The sequence below is a fragment of the Balaenoptera acutorostrata genome, chromosome 14 (genome assembly GCF_949987535.1).
Source record: "Balaenoptera acutorostrata chromosome 14, mBalAcu1.1, whole genome shotgun sequence".
NCBI lineage: Eukaryota > Metazoa > Chordata > Mammalia > Artiodactyla > Balaenopteridae > Balaenoptera > Balaenoptera acutorostrata.
This window is the reverse complement of record NC_080077.1, coordinates 13,744,575-13,767,563: the sequence shown is the minus strand read 5'-3', so window position 1 is coordinate 13,767,563 and position 22,989 is coordinate 13,744,575. Positions and strand designations below refer to the sequence as shown.

The 22,989-nt window shown below is 35.4% G+C and overlaps 1 protein-coding gene across 2 annotated transcripts in view; it reads right to left on the bottom strand.

The window, feature by feature from the left end:
• Window positions 1–5,313: 5,313 nt before the first annotated feature.
• RGS17 (regulator of G protein signaling 17) overlaps window positions 5,314–22,989 on the bottom strand; it is a 97,009-nt gene continuing 79,333 nt past the window's right edge. Inside the window, exons 3-5 of one of the 2 annotated variants that reach the window (XM_007186138.3) lie at window positions 17,117–17,206; window positions 15,414–15,648; window positions 5,314–7,018 (exon numbers count right to left, since the gene is read on the bottom strand). In XM_007186138.3, the coding sequence (XP_007186200.1) occupies window positions 6,830–7,018; window positions 15,414–15,648; window positions 17,117–17,206 (514 nt within the window). In that variant the 3' untranslated portion in view covers window positions 5,314–6,829. The remainder of the gene's footprint in view (window positions 7,019–15,413; window positions 15,649–17,116; window positions 17,207–22,989) is intronic. The other variant, XM_007186139.2, reaches the window with a different exon arrangement.

Below are 22,989 nucleotides of genomic sequence, written 5' to 3'. Positions count from 1 at the left end.
TTAAAAAATTCTAATCCGAGTATAGAACAGGACTGATTAGGTTGTCTGTATCTCTTTTAGGAATAGTTATTTTCCAGGTCTAAACTCAACTTTGAATATTAGTTTAAGCATAGAAATTGTGGGAGCTACTTGAACTCAACATAAATCTCTCAGCTGAATTCTCAAAACGAGTTATTTCAAGAATATACTTTATTATTTATAAAAGGTGCAAAAATGTAATAAGTGATAACCTTATAGAACAATGTAAAGAAACCTGCCAGAAATTATTTTCCCTCAGATGTGTAAGCAATTTAAGCAATATAATTAAGTGCACCTTTACTCCTATAGTGTTACACCAATGAGGAAACAGTAACTTTTCTAAGGATACATTGGTGAATTCTTTATTCAAAACATTTTTAAAAAGTCAGTGTAATGCATGTGCATTTTACAATAATATCCATAGGTTTCCACAATATAATCAAATGAAAACAGCTTTAGTTTTACTTTGAAAACTCAAAGAAATATACACTGTTCGAGATTTCTGAATTTTTTTCCATTATGGTCATGCTCAAATTCTATTACATGTTGAAAATTCTAGCATTTTCAGGAAGTCTGTTATTGTACATAGGTAAAATAATAAAATAGATTCAAGGAAGGGGGCATAAAAACCCAAAACAACTTAAGTTGGTGGAAAAATAATCTGGATTATCTATTCAATTTATAAGTACCTACAGTTATTCTGGCATGGCAAAATAACCAAACATGGCGTCTCAAGTTATATTCATGCATTCAGAATTTCTTTATGGTCCACTAATAAATATTGGTGAAGTCCAAGATACGGATATAGATTATTAAGTACAATGAACATGGTAGAAAAAATTACACACGTTCAATATAAATTTTACAGAACCAAACACATTGATATACTTTTTAATATTTAGCAAACATCCTAAAATCATATACAAGATACACTGTATTTATGACAAATAGTTTAAAGCAAGGGGAAAAAAATCAAGCCTTTTACATTATTCCAGTATTCAGTGTTCATTGTTCAGTGGAAGGCAATATAGAAAAGTACTCAGCAAAATGATCATCAATTTAGATTACCTTTTATGACAGTAAAACTAAAATCTTCACTATCCAAGGGATGCAGAGGATTAAGGTAATTATACAGGTAGTTCAAGGGAAAAAGTTAACTTTCACCTCCTTTAAGTGAATATTGAAGCTAACACTATTTTGGAGTTTTACTTTCCCTTATCAATTTCCAGTTCATTTTATTTGCTTCATAGTATTGGTTAGCAGTCATTTAATGGAACCTAGTAGCAATGCTGAGGAATCTGCTCAGAATATTTTTATCTCAGTGTAAATGTCCAGTAGATTTACGTCCAATATACCCTCTTAAAAAATGTATCACTTTACAGTGGAAAAGCCTAACAGACACTACCTCAGCCAGGTGATGAAGTTCAACATCAACAATAATAAGTCGTAATGATGGTATGTACCTTTGATATGGTGTGATATGAATGGCACTTCTGCCGTCTTTCTTCCAAAAACTGGTAACACCTGTCTAATCGTGGGAAAAAGATCAGACAAGTTCCAGTTGAGGGCCGTCTTACAAAATACTAGACCTGTACTCCTCAGTATTACCAAGGTTATCAAAAACAAGAAAAGTCTGAGAAAATGTCACAGCTAAGAGGATACATGATGACTAAATGTAATGTGGTATCTTGAATCCTGGAACAGAAAAAAGACATTAGTTAAAAGCTAAGGGAATCTAAATAAAGTGTAGACTTCATAATGCATTGATATTGTTTCATTAATTGTGACAAATGTTTCATGGGTGTGTCATATATGGGTTCTATCTATACTATCCTTGCAATTTTTCTGTAAATCTAAAACTATTCTAAAATAAAAGGTTTAATGAAAAAGTTTATGGACATACAACTGCCTTTTATTCTTTTATTTTCATGATAAAATTATTTAAAAAATCATACTACCTTAATAGTAAAAAGAATGCTTTCTATTCTGTGCCAGTATCAATGTTTTCTACAGGCCAATCTCTTTTAATTTAGTTTTACCTCTAACCACCACATATTTATTTGGCAAATTAACTGATATTTATATTCTTCCTATCCTTGGGAATGTTTTATTTCCTGTGGAAATAAAATTTTCAAATAATTTCTCTTATTTAAACTTTGATTTAAACCTACAATATTATACACACACACATATGCATGTGCACATCTATATATATCTTTGTGTGTGTGTCATTGAAAGAAACATATTTCTTGTTTGTAGCTTCAGTGTGATGTTGGTGAACTGAGAACAGTGATTTTGAATCACATTATTGAACAAAGCAATAACATATTCATATATTCCTGTCTTAAAATAAGCTTGGTTGTATTTTTTAATGAATAATTAAATCAGATTTTTAAAGTACAGTTTGAAAAAAATCGGGGGAAAGTGCATTAAAATGGCATTTAATACATACATTCTTGAAAATGGGAATTATTATTGAGCTGGAGAACTTTGATAAAATAATAATATTATATGTAACACTTTACTCTTTCCGTGTTTATTTCATTCCCATGGCCATCCTGTAAATTATTATATTCCTCATTTGAAGATAAAGAAACTGGCTCAGAGAGGATAAGTGATTTGCCCAAAGTCACATGAGACAGAAACATAACTTGAAACCAAATTTATAATTAAAGCCTGGTATCTGGAAACAAAACTTACCGCTCTGTGCACTGTTGGGTGTTGCAAGGATACTACTAAGAGTGCTGCAGGGAAGATCTGAAGCAAGTTTTTGGTATCAGTTTCATTGGTAAATATCTGAAGTTGCAGCAAGTAAGGAGTAACTAAACTTTTTGCAGATTGAGTATTGTTTTCTCAGGAGAACAAACATTTTATATTGGTCAGAAATTTTTAAAAAACTGAAAAGAGCATGCAGATATAAGTGTCTGAAAACCATGAAAATTAAGGTCATAAACTGACCTTAACTGACCTTAAAGGTCAACATAAATACACGGGCCAAAAAAATTCTGGAAATATCTTTACCACTTTTCAAAATAATTTGCCAATGTATCTAATGCAAAGTTTTCAAAACTCAAGTTTGACAGGGTTCTGTCTATAGATATTTTGGATCTAAGAAATTTTAGGTGGCTTATTTTCCTATCTTCTGATTGTATGTTAAATTTCTTCCTTGTATATTTCTTCCTCAACACATCTGGTATATTGCATTTTTTTGGCAAATGTAGTTTGTTACAATTACAATATGACATTTTTTTCAATGTAAGTTAAAAGTGTATAGAAAAAAATGGATAAATTCAAAAAATAAGAATCAGGTATTATTTTAAATCAGCTTAATGGGGTGAAAGTGTATTTTTTTGCCCCTAATAAATAAATACTATTTACCTATTTCTATAGTCTTTTTGCAAAACTGAGCTATCAGGTAAATATATGATACACATTTCATTCCACAAGTAAGAATCTAGGCAGCATTAAAGGATACGAATAAACACCCCATGCACCATGACCAAATATCAGAACTGGTCATCCTATGTACATATTTTAAAATTAAAAAAAAATGACCACATTATGGTCTTGATTTTTGCACTTCATAGTGTTGATATCAAAATTGTGTTTTGCTATTGTTCTCTTGCCAGTGCACCTGCTGTGCTTAGAGCTGCCCTATAACACTGTCGGGACATCTGTATTACCTTTAGGTAACATAATAATAGTTATCCAGAATAAAGAAGCATCATGCATTCATTATTAGTGTGATCTATGTTCAAGATCCATCTCTGAAGAAATCTCTCCAATTTATATAAATATATGTATACATATTCATATATAATCTATATCCTCTACTTTCCATTATAGACACATCTGAAGTTAGGCATTATTTAAAGAGCATTAACCTCTTTCTGTGTGCATTAGCAGATTCTAACAGTATACAAAGATATCTTGGCAATGTAAAATATAAAGTGTACCTTCTAAAGTGCTAATTTTTCCCCAGGGAGGAATTTACTCACTAGGAAAAATCAAACTCTACCAAAACAAATATTGTGCTCTTGGAATGGTAGCGTAGACACCAGTTGAGGGCTTTTTTTGTTTATTATAGCTCTGTAATTAAAACTGAAGGAATTATACCATACTTTCAAAACTGGTAGAGTTGCAAATACACAGACGTACTCTTACATGGAAACTTTAAACATTTTGAAATTAAAAGAGAAACACTGCCCTCCCCTGAAAATAGGAATTTAGCACGGAAATCTCACATAGCATGGTTACCAACATCTGATGTGTAAATCTACTCTAGAATCATTCTCAACACAACTTCCTAATCAGATTTCAAAAGGACATACTAGCTCAAAATCTGTATTCTACAAATGCCCAGATTTAGAGATTAGGACTCTTTATAAGGGCCCTTATCTTTTACATTTGGTAAAATATTAAAGGTATTGTCAAACAGACAATTCATCTAATAGTCCAAAGTATCTTATAAAGATAACTTATGACTAGCAAGTCACCATCATATATAGTAACAACAAGAATATAAAGTCTACATTTAAAAAGATTGATGCATGCAGTGTATCATAGTATATTACATATTTTCTAGTCATGTGCCTCAAACACAGCAACGAGTACGATATTACAACATATATGTGTATACAGCATAGTAGCATAACAAACGCAATTCTAATCAAGAAAAAAATTAGATAATTTAGGAACAATAAACTTCACAATAGAAGTGATGATTCTTTTAGCTTTTTCTTCACTTGTTAGGAAAAAAATACGACTTTTTGTAAACATCTTCATAGCTATCTTTTTTCACCATATTACTGAAAACTATTGTTCAAATAGTAAATATCTAATTGACACGGATAAAGCATGTCTTAACACACTAACACTTTCAGACAGAAACACGCATTTGTTAAAAGAAATGATTATTATAAATATTTTCTATCTTGTACTTTAATTACATTTTCATAAATAATGTATTTAAAAGTGCTGAATATAGTAGGATAGTCAGCAACGCCAGTGTAAACAGAACGTTTTGTTTTCTACTCTGCAAACTTTTTTTTTTAAATCCCATTTTGTCAAACACTGCAACAGTTAAAATATTTGCATAGGGAATAGATAATAGCCCTTTTAATCATATCTCCTGAATTCTGTATAAGTTAGAAAATCAAATTCACTTAAAAAAGCAATTCTTGAAATGTTTTAACTTTATGGAAAAAGAAAATTACGATGTCAACCTTTCAAGTAAAATAAATGTTAAAAAGAAAACCCCAAACTTGTTTTTTTAAAAAAACTTTAATAAATTAAAAAAATGAGAGGTAGTTAAAAAAATGACAAAGGAAACTTATAATTTTAATATCCTTAATATAAGGCCAGTATTCTCAGTGGATATAAATATTTTTAAAACTTTCATTTTAGGTTACTCAGTATTTATTAAGTTTAAGATTAAAAAAATAGCCTCCAGGGGATATTAATATTCAAATGTAACACCTTGATATAAATATGACACTGACTTTTGTGTGTGTGTGCGAGATAGGATACTGTTTTCTTGAATGTCAAAAGTACGTGCCAATGTCAGGCAAGTATTTTTTGTCTTAAAGATTTAGTAGTGCATATAAAAAATAATACGGCAGCTAAAAGATTTGAGCACTGTACTGCCTTTCAATTATGGACCAGAATGGTTTGGTTTTAACATTTTTTAAATAAGTCATTTTTAAGATACTATGTGAATACAGTTAAGGTCTGAAGTAGAGAATTATCTTCTAGAGAACCCCTATAAAACTTTTCTTGCTTAAAAACTTAGCTTTTCTTGGATTTCACTGTCAAGGAAAATATGCCACAGCACAGATGCTATTCATCAAAAGTTTTATGATGCTACATATAGGCATTCCTTTATTAAATCCTTTCTTTATATTCCAAAACTAAGTTATCAAGCTTATTATTATTATTTTTTTTTTGGCTAAAGTACATACTTTACACAACCATTTTAGAACTGGAGAGCCAGTCTTTAATAAATTAATTACAGTATTGGACATCTGATACACAGATTCATTTTCCTCTATTACAGTTAAAAACAATATCACTCTGATTTGTCTTTGAGATAGAATATCTTCAAATTGTTTTGTGCTTTTTTTTCTCTTTTCTTCATATATATATATATATATGAAGTAAACTCTTCCGTAATAAAAATGCCACAGTTTTGGCAGTGAACAACCAGAGGAATTCCCCATTAGGATTTTCCAACAAACAGAGATAAATAGCTCTTTTTTCATGTACAGAAATATTGGCTTCAAAATTAGTGTACTGAGCACAGTATATAGCATGTTGAATATCATAGTTACAATTTAAAAATTGGCTTTTTCTGTCTCAGATTATATTTAAAAATGCAAACCACAGCCAACTTTTTGGCAATTATTTCTATAAGACCATATTGCACAGAAGTCCTTAAATACAGATATAAGTTATGCCATTGGCTTAAATATTAACAACTACATGGCAAATGAAGCAGTTTTACTTTGCACATGCAGTCTCTGGATACACTAGGAGACTGTTCATAGGACCTACAAATACAGTTTGCTTGCAAGTAGAATGCGTGTTGAACAAAACAAACTTAATTTGGCAATTCATTGTTTCATGTGGTATTTTCTCCAAACTTAACCATGGATAGCCCTGATAAAAAATGGAGACAAAGACCATATGGTTGTATTTTCACAGTAGCCTGAGGAATGCTAAACTGTAGTTCTCCAGGAACTCAGTTTCAGGTGTTATTTAACTACTTTTATTTCTCATCCCAGCCCTCCAAAATGATTTTTTTAAATAAAAATTAAGATTCAGAAGTAGAGCTGGCAGTACTTTCAACAAATGACTTATAAATCTGAGAGTTCAAAAACCTTGGGAAAGAATCTCTGTGCATTAAGGTATATATCTGAAGTTGGGCATCTTCGTACATGTGAGGATTAGGATCCAACAGATTTCTATTGATCACCTCTCTAACTCGAGAATCGAGACTGACCTAAAAAGAAATAAGAGCAGATACATTAAATAATATTTTTTCAAAAGATCTCAACCAAGTAACTATAGGTTCATGACATTTCAGAGGAACCTCAAAGAGTAAACCTAAAATCTTGAGGTTATGTTTTCAAAGGTTACATGATAACCCTGCATACATTTCTCCTTGAAAAGTTGAATTAAACAAACAAAAACCAACTTTTAAACCAGAATTTTAGTTCAGATATCTTGGCTTACTTGGATGTATCTTTTCTATGCATTCACTCAGGAGTTTTTTGACAATTTCTATTCATTGTTGCGGTGCTAGAGAATTCCCTGGCCAGAATACAAATTGACGTCCTCCTATTATGAGACTGCTGGGCTAACTCTCTTGATGGAACAAGGTAAAAATCTGGCAGAGAGTAGTTCTCCGTCAAAACTTAACGTGTATATCAAGTGCTGATTCCCGATAGTTTCATATCCCAACAAGTCCTCCCATGTCAGAAGGAGGACACCAGGAATGTGGAAGGGGTGAGTAGAGCAGAACGACAGCACACATTCTTCAGGTCTTCTATCTACCTGGCAGGGCATAGGACACTCTGTAGTCCTTACCTAGGAATACATCCAAAGGTCTCTATACTAAAGATTAAGCAGAATATTTACTTGAAATTCAATCTTTGAAAGGAGAAATGTAAGTAGGAATTCAGAGTGCCCATTAATCATACAGTGTTATTTGAAAAGTGTAAAGAAATTAAATTCTGCAAGTGATTCAATTTTGTTTTTTGTTTTGTTTTGGTTTTTTCCTCCCTAAATGCTAATCTGGTTGGAACCGGTAGAGCATGTTGGAATGGAAAGGGGGGGAAATTAAATACCAATAAATGCACACTCCAGGAAGAGAACTAAGATCTGCCCTGAAATGACATGTTAGCAAAACCCTCTAAGAGGCAAACCACCTCTGAGTCTTGACTGGTGTCCATAGTTCTCACTGTTGAACAAATACTAGGGCGTTGTGATCCACAGTTATTTGTCTCATGATGTACTCAGGTCTATACAAACCTTTCATATTTATAGCTAAATGTTTTGTCACAAGCATTTTGCAAAAGCCTTTTTGGTTTTGGCTTCTTTTCCCACCCACCGTTTGGACTAAGCCCGAGATCTGAAACAGTCCCAATGACGGAAGCCACTCATATTCCATTTGGTGTCCCCAGATGCCTGAGCTCAACAGCCCATGTGGCGTTGGGTTCCTTGATACACACCAGGGATGGCTGCTAGGGAAGGATGTGTCGGGAAATGGTGATGCAGACTAAATTTCTGTGGTTTAGCTAGACTAACTTATATATAGAAAAAATTAAACGTTTCTTGGCTGAACTATATATTCTTCTCTCTAAATTCTAAAGAAAAAATGTTCTGGAAATGGATCATTTACGTTTTATTCTCTGTGTTACTGCCATATGAGGTCATCGTCAAGTACCAAGTAATACAAAGTACAGAATTTTTATCTAAGCTTTTTATTTAAAAATATCATTTGTTTTTCTACTCAAAAGGAAAATATTGACATTGGAGTTTAAACTGATAGATCTTATTCTGAAATGTGGTGTTATGGTCAAGTGAATCTTAACAAACACATTCTATTATTTTTGTAAATGGTGCTCTTACTTTCAAACTTGGGAACTTTTTGTTTCATTGGAGAAAGAACCATTAGATTAGTGATAAAGAAAGAGGTCATTTATTTCTTAAATAATAGCATAATGAAATATATGCTATTTAACATATATGTTCCCTAACACATATATTGAACATATTTAACATGTGATAAACTGATAACAGTTTATCAGTAGCTGGAATAATATTAGTTATCTGAAGACAGAGAAATAAAATAATTTGAATTATTAAATGTGTTGAGTCTTCATTGTATAATTTAAGAAATTTTTTTGGCAAATTAAAAACAGTAGTGAAATGCAGTACAGAAAGTAGTACCATTCAACATTTAGTAATCTGTAACAAAAACACATTTGCTATTTCCATTTAAAAAATAAAATATTTTCCTAAATACCTGGTTGTTTGTTTGAAAAGGTTGTCTGTCAGTCAAAAGAAGTGTAGAGAGGTCAAACAACGAGGATAAACCCCATGAGCATAACAATCTATAGTTTCATCTTGTAGCATCTTTGTGCTTCGATTGTGGAACATCTATAGTACAAGTTAGTGGGGGTGGATCCCAGCATGGGCCTGAGCCATTGTCACCCTAGGATTCACCCATGATTGGATGGCTTGTAAGGCCAATGCATAGGACTGAGGAGTTTCCTGTAAAGAACTCATCCTAAGGGAAGAGAAAGTTGAGTAGCACAAGACAAGAGCTATCCTTGGGCAATGGAAATTCTTTTCTTAGTCCTCACAGACTCCCATTTAGGTGGGGTGACGGGAGGGATGCAGTGCAGCAATAACAGTTAAAAAACGATCTGCTACTGTGGGACAGGGCACAAGACAGCACTGATAGACTTGGCAGCATTTAACTGGCAGTTTTAGCAGTGCTGGAAATGTTGGCAGTGTTGAGAGGTGGTAACTGAAGCTTTAAAAAGGCGTAAGTGACTTTGTGACAGGACTCAATGAACTTGGAAGCATCCGTTCCCACAGGGAGTAGGAGACAGGGAAGAAGAAAAGCACGTGGCTTGCAAACATACAAATATGCACCAGCGACTCCACAAACTAATTGGGGGGAAAATGAAATGAAAGCTAAAGGTTCAACAAGAGTATGGGGGGTAAAGTGGGGAGGACGAAAACAGAAATCTTTCTAGTGTGGTTGGGAAAACCTGGGTCAAATTGAATTATATACTATGCTTGATAGATTCCCTAGCAATGTAGCCAATTCATGTAAAATGGGTCAATATTGCCAAAAGGGAGCACACCAAGTTTTGACCCTGTCTTCCTCTTCTAGCCATCAAGATGAAATGGAAATTTTGACTCTTTGGACATTTTTTTGGTGGAATTGTACTGAAGATGATGAATTACCACTAAAAGTCTTTTACTCTCATAAAGACCCTCCTAAGTCAATTAATTCCTTGAACAATTTTTTTTACACATAATGATTTAATTTTTCTCCCATTTTTTTTTCCACTTTATTTTTAATTTTACTGAAGCTGCTTTATTTAGGATTATTTTCTAAGTAAAATTCTGATTAAGTTTTTTCTTTTTCCTTTATAAGTCCATGTTCAATTTTACCAGTTACAGTTTCTGCCATTGGAAATGTTCTTTATAATTTTAACTAAATTAGGTCTTCTCATGTAAAATTTTACAGATCTGAAGGCTATCTGATTTTCCTATCTGTTTTAATACACTTTTACCATGTGTGTTTTTAGTCTTATTATTTTGTGTTGGTTATTTCTACTGAAAATAATTATAAATTACAAATAAGATTGATTATTGGAATGTATTTCTTGGACCAAAGATCACTGGTAGGATAAAGTGGAGTAACCATATTCCTGATGGTGTACAAATGATGGGAAAGTTCATCTTGTTTCTGAAGGAGAGTTCAGACATGTGGTTAAGGTTACTAGTTCTTATCCTGTCTCAAGTTCTAAGTTTGGGTTCATAGAAATCCATAGTAGTATCATGAATAGAATACAATGGAGTAACTCATCAGCATACTGTAGTTGGAAGAGCATCACACTTGGAATCAGAAGATCTTAGGGTTGTGTTCTCTCTCTACCAGATATAATTCTAATATCCTTGTTTTCCCTCTTTGAAAATCAATTTCCTTTCCTGTAAAATGGTGCCTTCTGTCCTAGAGGCTAAAGGATTCTTGTGAGACTTATATTGTAATAATATACGTAAGACCATTTTGTCAACAACAAAGTTTAAGCCCAGTGTGAAGTAATAAGAGTAATGATAATAATAATTGAGCATATGTATAATGACACCTCAAACCCAATGTCTTTAGACTTTGTATCAACTTGAATTTTACCTTCTCAGAGTGACCTTACCTGACTACCCCTATTCTAACTACATCATTTGACCTCCACCCTCATCATAATGTTTATCACGATTTTTAGTTACTTGTTTTTGACATGATTTGTTTGTCTTCCTAAAATGAAAGCTCCATAAGGTAAAGGCCAATGTTCACCATCATATCCCTAACATCTAGCCCAGTACCTGGCTCATAGGAAGTACTCAATAAATATTTTTTGAATGATAATATGCACGCACAAAGAAATGAATCTAGGAAAGTACAATCATGAGTCCTGTTTAGAAAAACTGATTTAAATTATTGAAAGTGCTAAATTCACATGATTTTGCACGAAGAAACATCTGTCTATGTGCACACATAGGACCCGCATGTCTTTCACATAAGCATTATGTTTAGATAATTCTGGTGTTTAAATAGGCTTTTTGCTTTTTTCTCCCGAATAGCAACTGGAAGTGTAGGGTGAAATGAGAAGAAGCAAACAGTTCCTACTACTATAAAAATTGTCATTCCGCAGAGCCTGAAAGTCATAGATGTAGTGGGTTTTTGAGCTTTTTCCATGCCCACATTCTACAGAACAAGGTATCTGAAGCTGCAGAGCACTGAAGTGAGTTGCTTAGCGTTAAACAGATGGTTAAGTGGTGGGGCTGGATTACAGCCCTGGTTAAGGACAATGCTGTCACTAGATGTCTGAACACACATAGTTTCCTTCAATTCCAATAAGTCTTACAGTTGTTTCAGCATTTATAGATATTTCTTTATTCAACAGCTCAATGCTGTTTAAGTTGGTCATAACTTTTAAGCAGACTTTTTATTAAAGTTCTTTATTTTGCTGGGTTTGTCTTTTCAATACTTAATATAAGCTGCCACTGGCATCTGCGATGCATAGCAAGGCTACCATTAGTCTTAAATTCCTCTTTATTACGTCCATTTGTTTTCCCTTTGAGGACAAAAAAGAAAATTCACTTTTGAAAGAAACGTTATTTTTGTTTGTTTTTAGATTTTTTTTTTTTAATTTAAAATTTGGTCATTTCCCCTCTTGAAATGTATGCTATACCAGGAGTGGAAGTTATATTGCCTCCTGATTGTAAACATCTATTTTATAATATAATGTCCAAATTATTAAAAATGCATATAACATGATCTTAAAACAACGAAATGTAACGTTCAGCACTCTGGCTTCATGAAGGAAATATGCTACGTATATATAATTTTAAGAATGTAGACCTCCTCAACATTTAACAAAGGGGAACATGATGACCCAATCTAATTAAGGTAAAATGAAAGTCTAGTGAAGAAAACTGAGGTTTTGGTTAAGAACAAAGTCCTGACAATTTTCAGTTATTCAGTTATTACCATTTTACAAGTGATTCAAATGTTCATATTCTTTAAAAATATTCTAAGTAGAAACAGATTGGCTCCAAAGTGGGAAGTAGATTCCCAACTCCGATTGCCTTGCAGTGGTTGCTCTGAGGACCATGTTAAGACAGACTCTGAGGTTGAATCTGGGTACAGCAGTGAGGAAGACCATGACTAATGGCCATGACATTTGGTGGGGAGAATGCAGTAGTACCACAAGGGCCTTACAGCTGCCATTCTGGATTTGGTTTACTATCCTCTGTGCCCCTTTGAATTTTGATTTTTATGAACAAATCAACTGAATACCGAGGCCCAGAAAAAGTGAACTAATTTATCCCAGGCCACACAATTAAGTTGGAGCTGAGCGCGGAGTAGAATCCTGTCCACCTGAGTGTTAGTTCAGTGTTCTTCCTACTACATAGTCAGGGCTCTCTGGATGGGATATGTGTTCTCTCCAGTGGTGGAAAACAAAACTTGAAGGGTGATAACACAGTATCATTAAACGGTTAGCAGTGTATTGTTGATTAGAAATGGACAAGTTTTTGCATAGAAGGTCAGTGAGATATCATATTTTGGAAAGGGCCCTGGGATAGCTAGAAAGTGAGTGCCATTTTGGGAGTATATCAGTGAGTCAAGTCATTTGACTTGGTTCAAAAGTAAATATATCTATACGTAGGCTTAAAATATAACTTTTTAACAATTATCTTTTATAATTGCCTACTTTGGGTTTATTCAATTTTGCTGCTAAATAATAAGTGTAATTACTATGTTGACAGGAGACCAATCAGTTGGCTAAACATAGGTACTTCATACCGTCCAATAACTTAGATTCTATGTTGAGAGTTATTTATATATCAGCAAACAAGTAGCCAAATGATAAAAATTTGAATTTCACCTCTGTCTCTGGTATTTAGAGAATATTAAAGGAGAGAATAAATATGGCTATTACACTAAATATTAGTCTATTTAATTTAGGAAAGGTCAGTTCTTATTCAGGAAACAATATTTTAATGACTTGTTGGTGAAACTCATGTTCAAAGTAAAGAAATTTGGTTAAAACAAAGCTCCATTACTTTTGCAAAATAATGAAAATCCAATAATTTATATTTCAGTAATCAATAACTATGATATCTCTAAACTGTGGCCCAGAGAAGAAGTAATTTTGTGAAAATTAAGTATTTTACAAAGCTCCATCAATGAGTGACATCTGAAAATCAAGAGCTGTGAGAACAATGTGGAAGTGTTTCCCATAAAAACTTAGAATTAGAAAATGGAGACTGTAAAATAAAGGAATTGTATGTACTTAATATAGAGAGTACTTTTTCTACTAACATTATTTTAAAATAGGACAGTCATCATTTTGAGAGGATACATAGTTCAAAAGAATGGACTAGATAATTTAAACAATAATCATTTTCAAATGATACATGTTACATATTTGCGGGAGAGAAATGGGATAGATAATCTTCCCAAAGACTCTGTAATTATGTGTACTTATGGACAAGAGAAGCACATCTTGGGGCACATTTGGAGTATTTGATATATTTGCCATGTATTGCAATATTAAATAAAAATGAAGGTGAACTTGATATACTAATAAAATTCAAGTAGAACTGGTTAGATGCTGAGGTTCTAGAGAGACCAGAAACCTGAAGAATGTATTTTTAGGATGTAGAATTTTAATGGCGTTAGAAATGCAAAGTGGCATCAGTCATAAATGTATTGAGGCTATAGATAATTTTCTCCCCACCTTGTTTCTATGAATACTTTTTCTATGTTAATGCAGGAAATAAAAAAATAAGAATCTTTTGTGTATCCAATTCAAGGTTTCTCATTTTGCAGAGACAATGCTATTGGAGTACTCTGGAATATCAATGGCACGAACGGATACATCTATAAAAAATTACTTAGGTATACCTGATTAGAAGTGAAATAGCTTATATAGCATCCCAAGCACAGAGCTGATTGACCAGACGCAAACTCATCTTACAGATTTAAAGGTAAGGGCCGCACCAAGTGCAGGAGGAGACAGATGCCTGTCTCTAGGGGATGTAATAAACGTCTGCGTGCAGGAGAGGGGTGTGGAGAATAAAGTCCGGAGGCAGACAGCACCAGGTCAGAACACTTAAATGCACAGGTAAAATCACAGTGGATTGAGAGAGACAGAAAAGACAATAAGAGGGTGGCGTGCAGAAGAGAAGGCATTCTAGGAAATTCTAAGTTCAAATCCTGAAAAGCCCCGCTGGAACTCAGTCACTCGGCCCTTCAGAGGCCAGGCGCACTCTTAGCCCCTCCCTCACCAAATGCTTGTTAACTCTGGTAGCGGGACCATTTCTCTGGAGCAAACTGATTTTTAGAAAGCTAACGGAACGGTGTCAATCCGGTTGCTTGAAAGGTTCCTTGTTTATCAGGTACATTCTGGCAATGGGAAAAATAGCTTGCACTTATAATAACAGGAAAACCAGAACAAGTAAAATGATTGCCATTACACATCTCTCCCCCAAGAATATTAATGGGTCCTAAAGGGTCATACTTCAGTTCTGTAAAAACTCTATCATAAGCATCAACATGGCAGGGTTTCTTTTGTTTTGTTTTCATTTTTTCCCCCTATACCAGAGGTTTTCAAATTAGTAGGTATGTGGAAAGCTTGTTAAAGGTATGGATTCCTGGGCTCTATTTCCCAAAATTCAGATTCAGAAGTCCTGGGTCAGCCTCGAGAATTTGCTTTTCAAACAAATGCTCCAGGTGATTCCCATAGAGGTGATCTGGGGATCACACTTTGAGAAACACTGCCCCAAAGTAAGTTGTTCTTTTCCACTTTAAGTCACGGCAAATTGTATTACCAGGCTTCCTAATGGCAGTTCTGAAAAGCAAGTAGACTATCACATGATTCAGCGAGAGATAAATGATCAAAGCATACTGGGGAGACCTAACCTTGAAACATGTGTTCAGGTAGATTCTCAGAATGGAATATAGATTATCTACCCAGACAAGCCTTCTAGCTTGTCCACACCCCATGCATTTATTACTCAATTTGGACAGAAGCCCTTTTAGGTTCATCCTTGGTCTAAGAAGCTCACATCAATATTTTCCAGATTTTTACCTCTTTTGGTGAGAGTATAGAAATGTAATCTTCGTATATCATTCTGGCCTTTTCTTCAATTACTTTTTTATTCTGCTCTTTCTTTAAGTCTTCACAGGCAAGCCAGAAAAGTAGGTTCTCTTCACTGTATTCTGTTCGGAGGAACTCTCTGAAGAGGTTTCTCCCCGCCGGGGCCTTCATCATCTTGTCAAAATTTTGAGACCAGGACAAGACTTCATCTGAAGTGGGGTTTTGGCTGCAGAGACAGAATGGGGCCGTTATCAAAAGAACTTTGGTGCCGGGATGTTGAGCAGCAGATAGAAATGCCATTCAATTGCTGCCATCTAGTGGTCATTGAGACTCAGTCCAGCCTGACCGGCAAACATCTGCCAGGACTGGGCTAGTTATTTCTGGGTCTTGACAAAAATTTGTGTAGGTACAAGCTATGTGTTAGGGAGCCAAGCATTCAAATAGCAAGGGGCTACACACGCTATGCACGTGGTCATCATAGATTCCTAATGAAGCTTGGGCATTTTTGAACCCAATCTACTGCAAGTCTATGCATTACTTTGAAAGGCAAACTGAACTTTTTGTTTGCATCTGATGTAGATTTTAATTTCCAAGCCATAAGATACAGTTTCTCTTTTCACCTCTGGTCGCTGTCTTTTCACTTTTCACTGAATCAAAAATAAGAATACATTGTGTGCACTTGTCACATATTTTCCTAAACTTTAATAATTATTCTGGTAACTATTATGACTGAATTGTTACCTATGAATGGAGTTATCACAATTGAAAAGCACAGGACATTTATAATGACATCAGGGACTTTTTAGATATCTATATTCAGGTTTTCAGTGACTACTTTCCTGCAGAAACCACCAGTTATTACTTCCTTTGCTTACACATCAAAGAAGCAAAGGAGAGAAGCTTGGAGATCCTTATGGTTAAATTGGTCCTGATTTTGCTTTGCCATTCATTCGTCTGTTTAATAATTTTCCAACCTAAAATGCGCTTGGTCAAAAAATACTTATATTTTATTTTTTCTTACCTTTTTGACCAAATATTTTATATAGATTTGCTATTATTCCAAGATGTCTGAACTTCCTCATTTGTTTAAAAAAAAGTGTAAAAGACAGAAAAGTTACTATGAAGCATCAAAATTAAAACCTTATCATAAGAAGTAGAAAAAGAAAGCACCTATCATTATACAAATAATCTGCTTGTATTTTAATTCTATTCTGTGGATACTGCATTTCAACTTCTCAGTTTGGAGAAAATACTTAATTAGAGTCCCTTCCAATGGAAATGGGACTGAGGAACAGCTGGGTGCCCTTTCTCACTGACTTAGGTAGTTCCATATCTTTTTTGTGTGTCTTTTAGACTCTTCTATAAAGAGAACAACTTAAAAATATTCTTAGAAAAGGGAAGTAGAGAACTAGGGCAGTTTGGGGGGGGAGGTTAATTCATGTATCAATCATTGTTTTTTGAAAGGGAAGGATAAACTCAAGCAATGTTTTAGCTGATAGTTTAACAGAGCTAATTAAAAAAAAGGGATAAAAAGCAGTTGCAATCACAAAATAAGATCTCCCAGACTAAGTATGCATTCATTTCACAAAACCATTTTGAGGAGTTACTGGGAAGCAAGAGATTATGTTTAAGCATTGGGTAGGTGTACACAGTACGTGCATGCAACACACAATTACAACGTGAATCACACTCACCATTCCTCTAGGACCTGGATACTCTCCATTTTTGTGGTATGTGTGGGTCTTCCTGCATTTTCCCCTCTTTCTTCATTCCTAACAGTGAGGCTGTAATGTAGTATAACACTTTATTTTGTCGAGGGAAAACCAATTATTTAAAGAAAAGAAAAAAATTCCAGGAAAATATTTCATGGAAGAATTTTATTTTCAACTATGTGAGAGTATTTAGAGTACAAAAAGAGCAATACCATTTTTAAATGTTGGGTAAGCCCATGTCAACTAAAGGAAGGAGAATCATTATTTAATAAAATAAAGTAAATCATAACCTCAAAAAATGGATACTGTTATACATTCTGACTTCATCCTTGCATAATTCAAATTACTTAAAATCTCCGAGATAACTTACATGATTATATGCTTTAATATTTGATATATATCATTACATTACTCTTTAGTGTAATGCCATTTTGATTTTTGGTTAGTTCTATTCATAGTTTGTTTTCCATTGATTTTTCCCCATTGATTGCTAAAAAGGTAAAGTGTGTCAGAGTCTACAACAGAATTCGCTAAGTTCACATCACCCTTCTCTGCAGACCAGGTTTTCTGTCATCATTCCTCCATCCACTCAAGTTCGAGCAACAGGATTTATATTTGATTTTTTCTTTGCCCTTTCATCCCTTTAAGTAAACCTCCAACATCTCAAGAGGGAAAAGCCAGTCACTCTCAGGGTTTGGGGTTTGGATATTAGAGCATTGAGTGGGAGGCGTCTCTGTGTCTCTGGGACATAAATTTGGGAATTCTACAGGATTACAGGAGCTAGGATAATCCTATGGGCTTTAGTAACCCAGAACAAGAATAAGAATTGTCTGATTCAGGTAAACTGTAGCTGAGCAGCTTCGTGGGGTGAAACACTCAGGGTTCTAGGTGCAGACAACGTGATGAGGAGGTTGTGGGCAGATATTAAGAAGCAGGGTGGGAAGGATAACTCAGTGGCCTTGGAAAAGCCAAGCTACTGAATTAGCAAATTGATCCCTCTGTCTAGAAGCCGAGAAGCTTCATGAGAGCCTGTCAGAGAGCAAAAGAAGTTAGATGATGTCTCTTTCAGTTGTTCATTCATTATTTATTCAACAAAGGGAAATGGAAACTATTATTTTCTAGTACCTATTATGTGCCAGGTGCTGTTCTTTTACCTTTAATTTTACTATCCCCATTTTACAGATGAGCAAAGTGAGGCACAGAGCTGTCTGGTAGGTTGGCCCAAAGGCAGGCACTAAATATGCAGTATGATTGGAATTTGAACCCAATTCTCTTGAACCACCCTGTAATTGTTATTATGAACCATGCTCTCTGATAGGCACTGAGGCAATAGAGTACTTATGTGAATGCAGAAAAGCGGCACCAAACATGGTTGTGGCTTAGTGTGCGAAAGCTTCCAACAATTAGCTATTATTGATCTGGAACATCCGGTAAGGGAAGGGGAGAGATGTCTCATTCATTCATTCTTTCTCAGGTGCAAGGGTGAGGATGGAGAGAATGTAGCAAAGACGGGAAGGCAAAGGGGTCAATCTACAACTGAAAGTGGGACCAGATGGAAAATTTAGTTGCGACATTGGACCACCTGGAGAAAAGAGAACTCAATAGGAAGTGGAAAGGATTCTTCACTCAGAAACAGGACACGTCAATGAAAAACATAAAATGTCAGAGGGAAGTAAATTAAGTTCTCCTCTACCAGTTTCTAGGGAACGTGGCAGATTTACTGGTGTAGAAAAGGAGAAACCTCTCACAGAGGTGGTATGACCCAAGGAATTCTGGGAAGCAGAAACTATAGTTTGATTGTTACTCAAATGCCCAGAAGACTGACGATTGCTCTGCAAGGTAGTCAGCAATTCCAGACCCCTCTCAGCCTCCAGTGTGCGGAGCCGCGAGGAAGCAGCGAGGGGGGATTCAGAGAGGGCACAGCTGGTTGAGTCTCTGCCTGCCCAGCTGTGACCGTGTCTGCAGGTTAGGAATGTGTTGGAGGGGAACATCATTAACTTCTCAAAGTGTCTTTGAGTAAAGGTGCCTCTCTGGAATTTGATGTATTTCCGGTAATTATGGGAGAGTGGGTGGGAGGAGATAGGAAGACACCATTGACAATATTCTGTGACATTTCCTGGGAGAAACTAATGATGCCAAATGTATAAAATATACAACTTGGGGGGTAAATCCTAGAAAGATCACATTTATATAGGAAATTAGTATTCATTCTGCCAAGCTTCACCGAGCTCATACATGTGTGTGCACACATACTGAGGGACTATAACAAGACTGGAAAATGAGCTTGCTTTGCTGATTAAAGAATAAACTCCTTGAGAATTTGTTTCAGTTACATTTCCACACAGTATCCTACGGAGCGTGCCACACCAATGCAGGAATCCTTATTTGAAAAAAACTTTGAAACACAACATCTTTGAAAAAATGTGTTCTCCATTGTGTCTTTGCTGTGGAGCAACAAATCTGGAATCTACATACATGATTCACAAGTTTCTGAAGATGAATTCTGGCTCTTGTATCTGTTTCTGTGATATTTACAAACATCCCAAATGCCACCATATTAGAGTGATCATTATGAAATATTGGGTTGTGTTTATATCTTTGATTTCTACAGATGGTAAAATATGGACACACATTCGTACTAAAACTACTTATAACAGACATTCAGTAAGTGCCTAACTGTTCACCGTTTCCTCCATTTCTTGATCTAATATTGGACACAACATTGCCCTGTAGAAAGAAACTGACCTTTAGCAATCGATGTGTCCTTTTTTAATCAATTGTCCTTTAGGACTGTTCTTTAAAAATTGGTTTCAAAGTTTCAATTATCAAGAACCATTAAAATAATGTCATTTTAAGATGAAGAGAAATGGAGAAAATGATAGGAGACTTGGTACTAGACTGTTTGCCATCTATGTCTTAGGCATGACTAATGTCTGTCCCCAATTTTACTTGGTCTTGCTCTAAGTAATACAGTGGGTTCGTTTAAGGTAATAAAATACAGGACATATTTGCTCTGGATCAATGTATATATATATATATATATATATATATATATATATATATATATATGCTGGAGAAAAGCTCTAAAAGGAAAACATCAAGCTTAATGTGAGGGGTCACGTAGAGACGTGTTCTTTTTCACTTTTACAATGCTTGTAATATTTTGAACTAACATTTCCACTTTTTAAACAGCTAAAGCCATGAAGAGAACAGAATGCATATACAATGCTCACTGTGGCAGTCTTGGTCAAAGCTGAAATATTTTATGGGAGAAAATGCCAATAGCCTATGCTAAGAATATTAAAATAAGCATATAAAATCTTATTAGAGATTGTCTCGAATAGTGACGTTGAGAAGAGAGAAATACATTTGGTATACTTCAGAAAATAAGGAACTATGCCCTCTTTGTGTGTGTGTGGATTTTTTGTTTGTTTACAGGGGAGTTTGGGTAGTGGGGTAGGGAAAACATTACCTACTGCCCTTTAACGAGCTTACCTACTGGTTCATCATCATGGCTATGTGTGGGGACTCTTTTGGAAGACAGTCTACTTTCAGAAAACAATTGGTTCTTAGGGAGAATCCTTGAAATGGTTGCAAATAAGATGAAAACTTTGCAGTAGCTATGGTAACTCTGGGGTAGAGGCTGATCACAAAACCACATATCTTTACACAAACACTCAGCTGAGGAATTAATAAGATGCTTAAATTTAATACAGTATGACATCAAGGCTCAAGAAAGAACCACTGTCATTGGTAAAGGCAATTCATTATTTTAATAGTCTCACATTGTACTATCAGCTTTTCCTTTACATTTAAGAATTCTACCTCAAATTTCCCAGTGCAAAAATGGAATCAACTTCCTTCAGGTTCTGAAAAAAATTGGTAAGTTATTCTTTAAATGTGTTATTTTTCTCAGTCAAAATACCACGGTAAAATAATACTACAGCTTTATTTAGGCATCAACAACGATTTACAAATATGTATGAGACACCCGATTTATGCAGCGGTGTCTGGGTTGGAAAGTCAAGCTGAACAAGACAGAGGCTCTGAAACTGAGGAGCTCTGACAGTTAAATAGGCATCACAGAGCACTGCAATGAGAGTTGAAATAAATGTGTTTGCCAGATGGAGACCTAGACAAGGAGAATGCCAAGCAGAGGGGGTAAAATCATGTGTAGAGTTGTAAAAATGCATGGTATCAATGCAGAGCAAAATGGACAAATCAGATGTTTCAGGATGGAAGCAATAAATTAGAATAGTCAGTGAGGTGTGGTTATGTAACGGGCCAAGAAAACAATGAGGTGGACTCCAGATCTCGAATATATCTCCTTTACGATGATTTTGGTTTTCCAAGCTTTATTTTCCCCATTCATAATGGGGACAAAGGTAGTGACCTACTACACAAGGTTGAAAGCAAAGACTAAACACTTGTGACAAAAAGGCCAATTATTACACATGCTTAATTCAGTGGAGGGGCAAATTGGTGGCATATTAAAATGACAATTCCAAGTTTATCAAAGAGTTTTTTATTTCAACTAGAGGGAATAAAAACTTACACCGTGCTGTTATTATAAAACACTTCCGCATACAACACCTTACCATTTCTTCCTCACAACAGTCCTGTAAGGTAAGCAGGGGCTTTGTTATTAATCATTCCCATCTGATTTAAGAAAAAGCAGTCACCGAGGTTGACTTACTCAATACCCACAACTAAAGCATATCAGGCCCAGCAATGGAACTCACACCTTCCGACTTCTTATTTCAGGCTCATTTTCGCTGTGCAATGCTCCTTCTCTTGATATAGAAGAATTACTTGTGGTATTTTACCTTTTCAGGTATTTAGAGAAATGGATTGCTCTTAAATGTCTGGAAAGGGTAAACCTCTTATCACAAACCCTTGTCTTGAGGGCACAGCCCCTTCTAACAACATTACCCCACAGCTGCCGGTCTGCAGGAGGTATTGCCCGGAGGACTGAATATACAGCAGATATTGGTGAGGAGCAACTTCTTGATTGCCTGGAACTTGAGATTGCCAGGGAAAAAGGAGCTGTTACAGAAGGTTTGACTACAAAGCCTGACAAGGGGAAGAAGAGGTGATGCCACTCATGACTCCAGAACAGATGTTGTTACTGCAAAGAGCACCCCTGGGACGTACAATTCGCTCCCACCGGCAAAGACAACTTTGGGGAGACGGGAAAGGAGAGGTGCACTGATGCATTGCTTAGAAAGGACTATAAAAAGGAAGAAAAAAGGCAGCAGAAGGGGGGACAGTAGCCATATACGATCTACCATTTCAGACATATAAAAACTCAGTTATAATCAAACCTATGTCTTGAACCTTATCTCTTTCATTTCTACATTTTGGTAGAACAAGTTGGTTTTGACTGGGGTGTGTAAGGATGGGAATGGTGGTTAGAAATGTGTCTGGAAATGTTATTCAACACTTGTCTCAACAAACATTGCCCCTAGAAGTACTCCTCCTATTTTTCTTTTTTTTTTTTTTTAATTTTATTATTTATTTATTTATTTATTTATTTATTTATTTATTTTTGGCTGTGCTGGGTCTTCGGTTCGTGCGAGGGCTTTCTCTAGTTGCGGCAAGTGGGGGCCACTCTTCATCGCGGTGCGGGGACCGCTCTTCATCGCGGTGCGCGGGCCTTTCACTATCGCGGCCCCTCCCGTTGCGGGGCACAGGCTCCAGACGCGCAGGCTCAGCAGCTGTGGCTCACGGGCCCAGCTGCTCCGTGGCATGTGGGATCTTCCCAGACCAGGGCTCGAACCCGTGTCTCCTGCATTAGCAGGCAGATTCTCAACCACTGCGCCACCAGGGAAGCCCCCTCCTATTTTTCATAATCA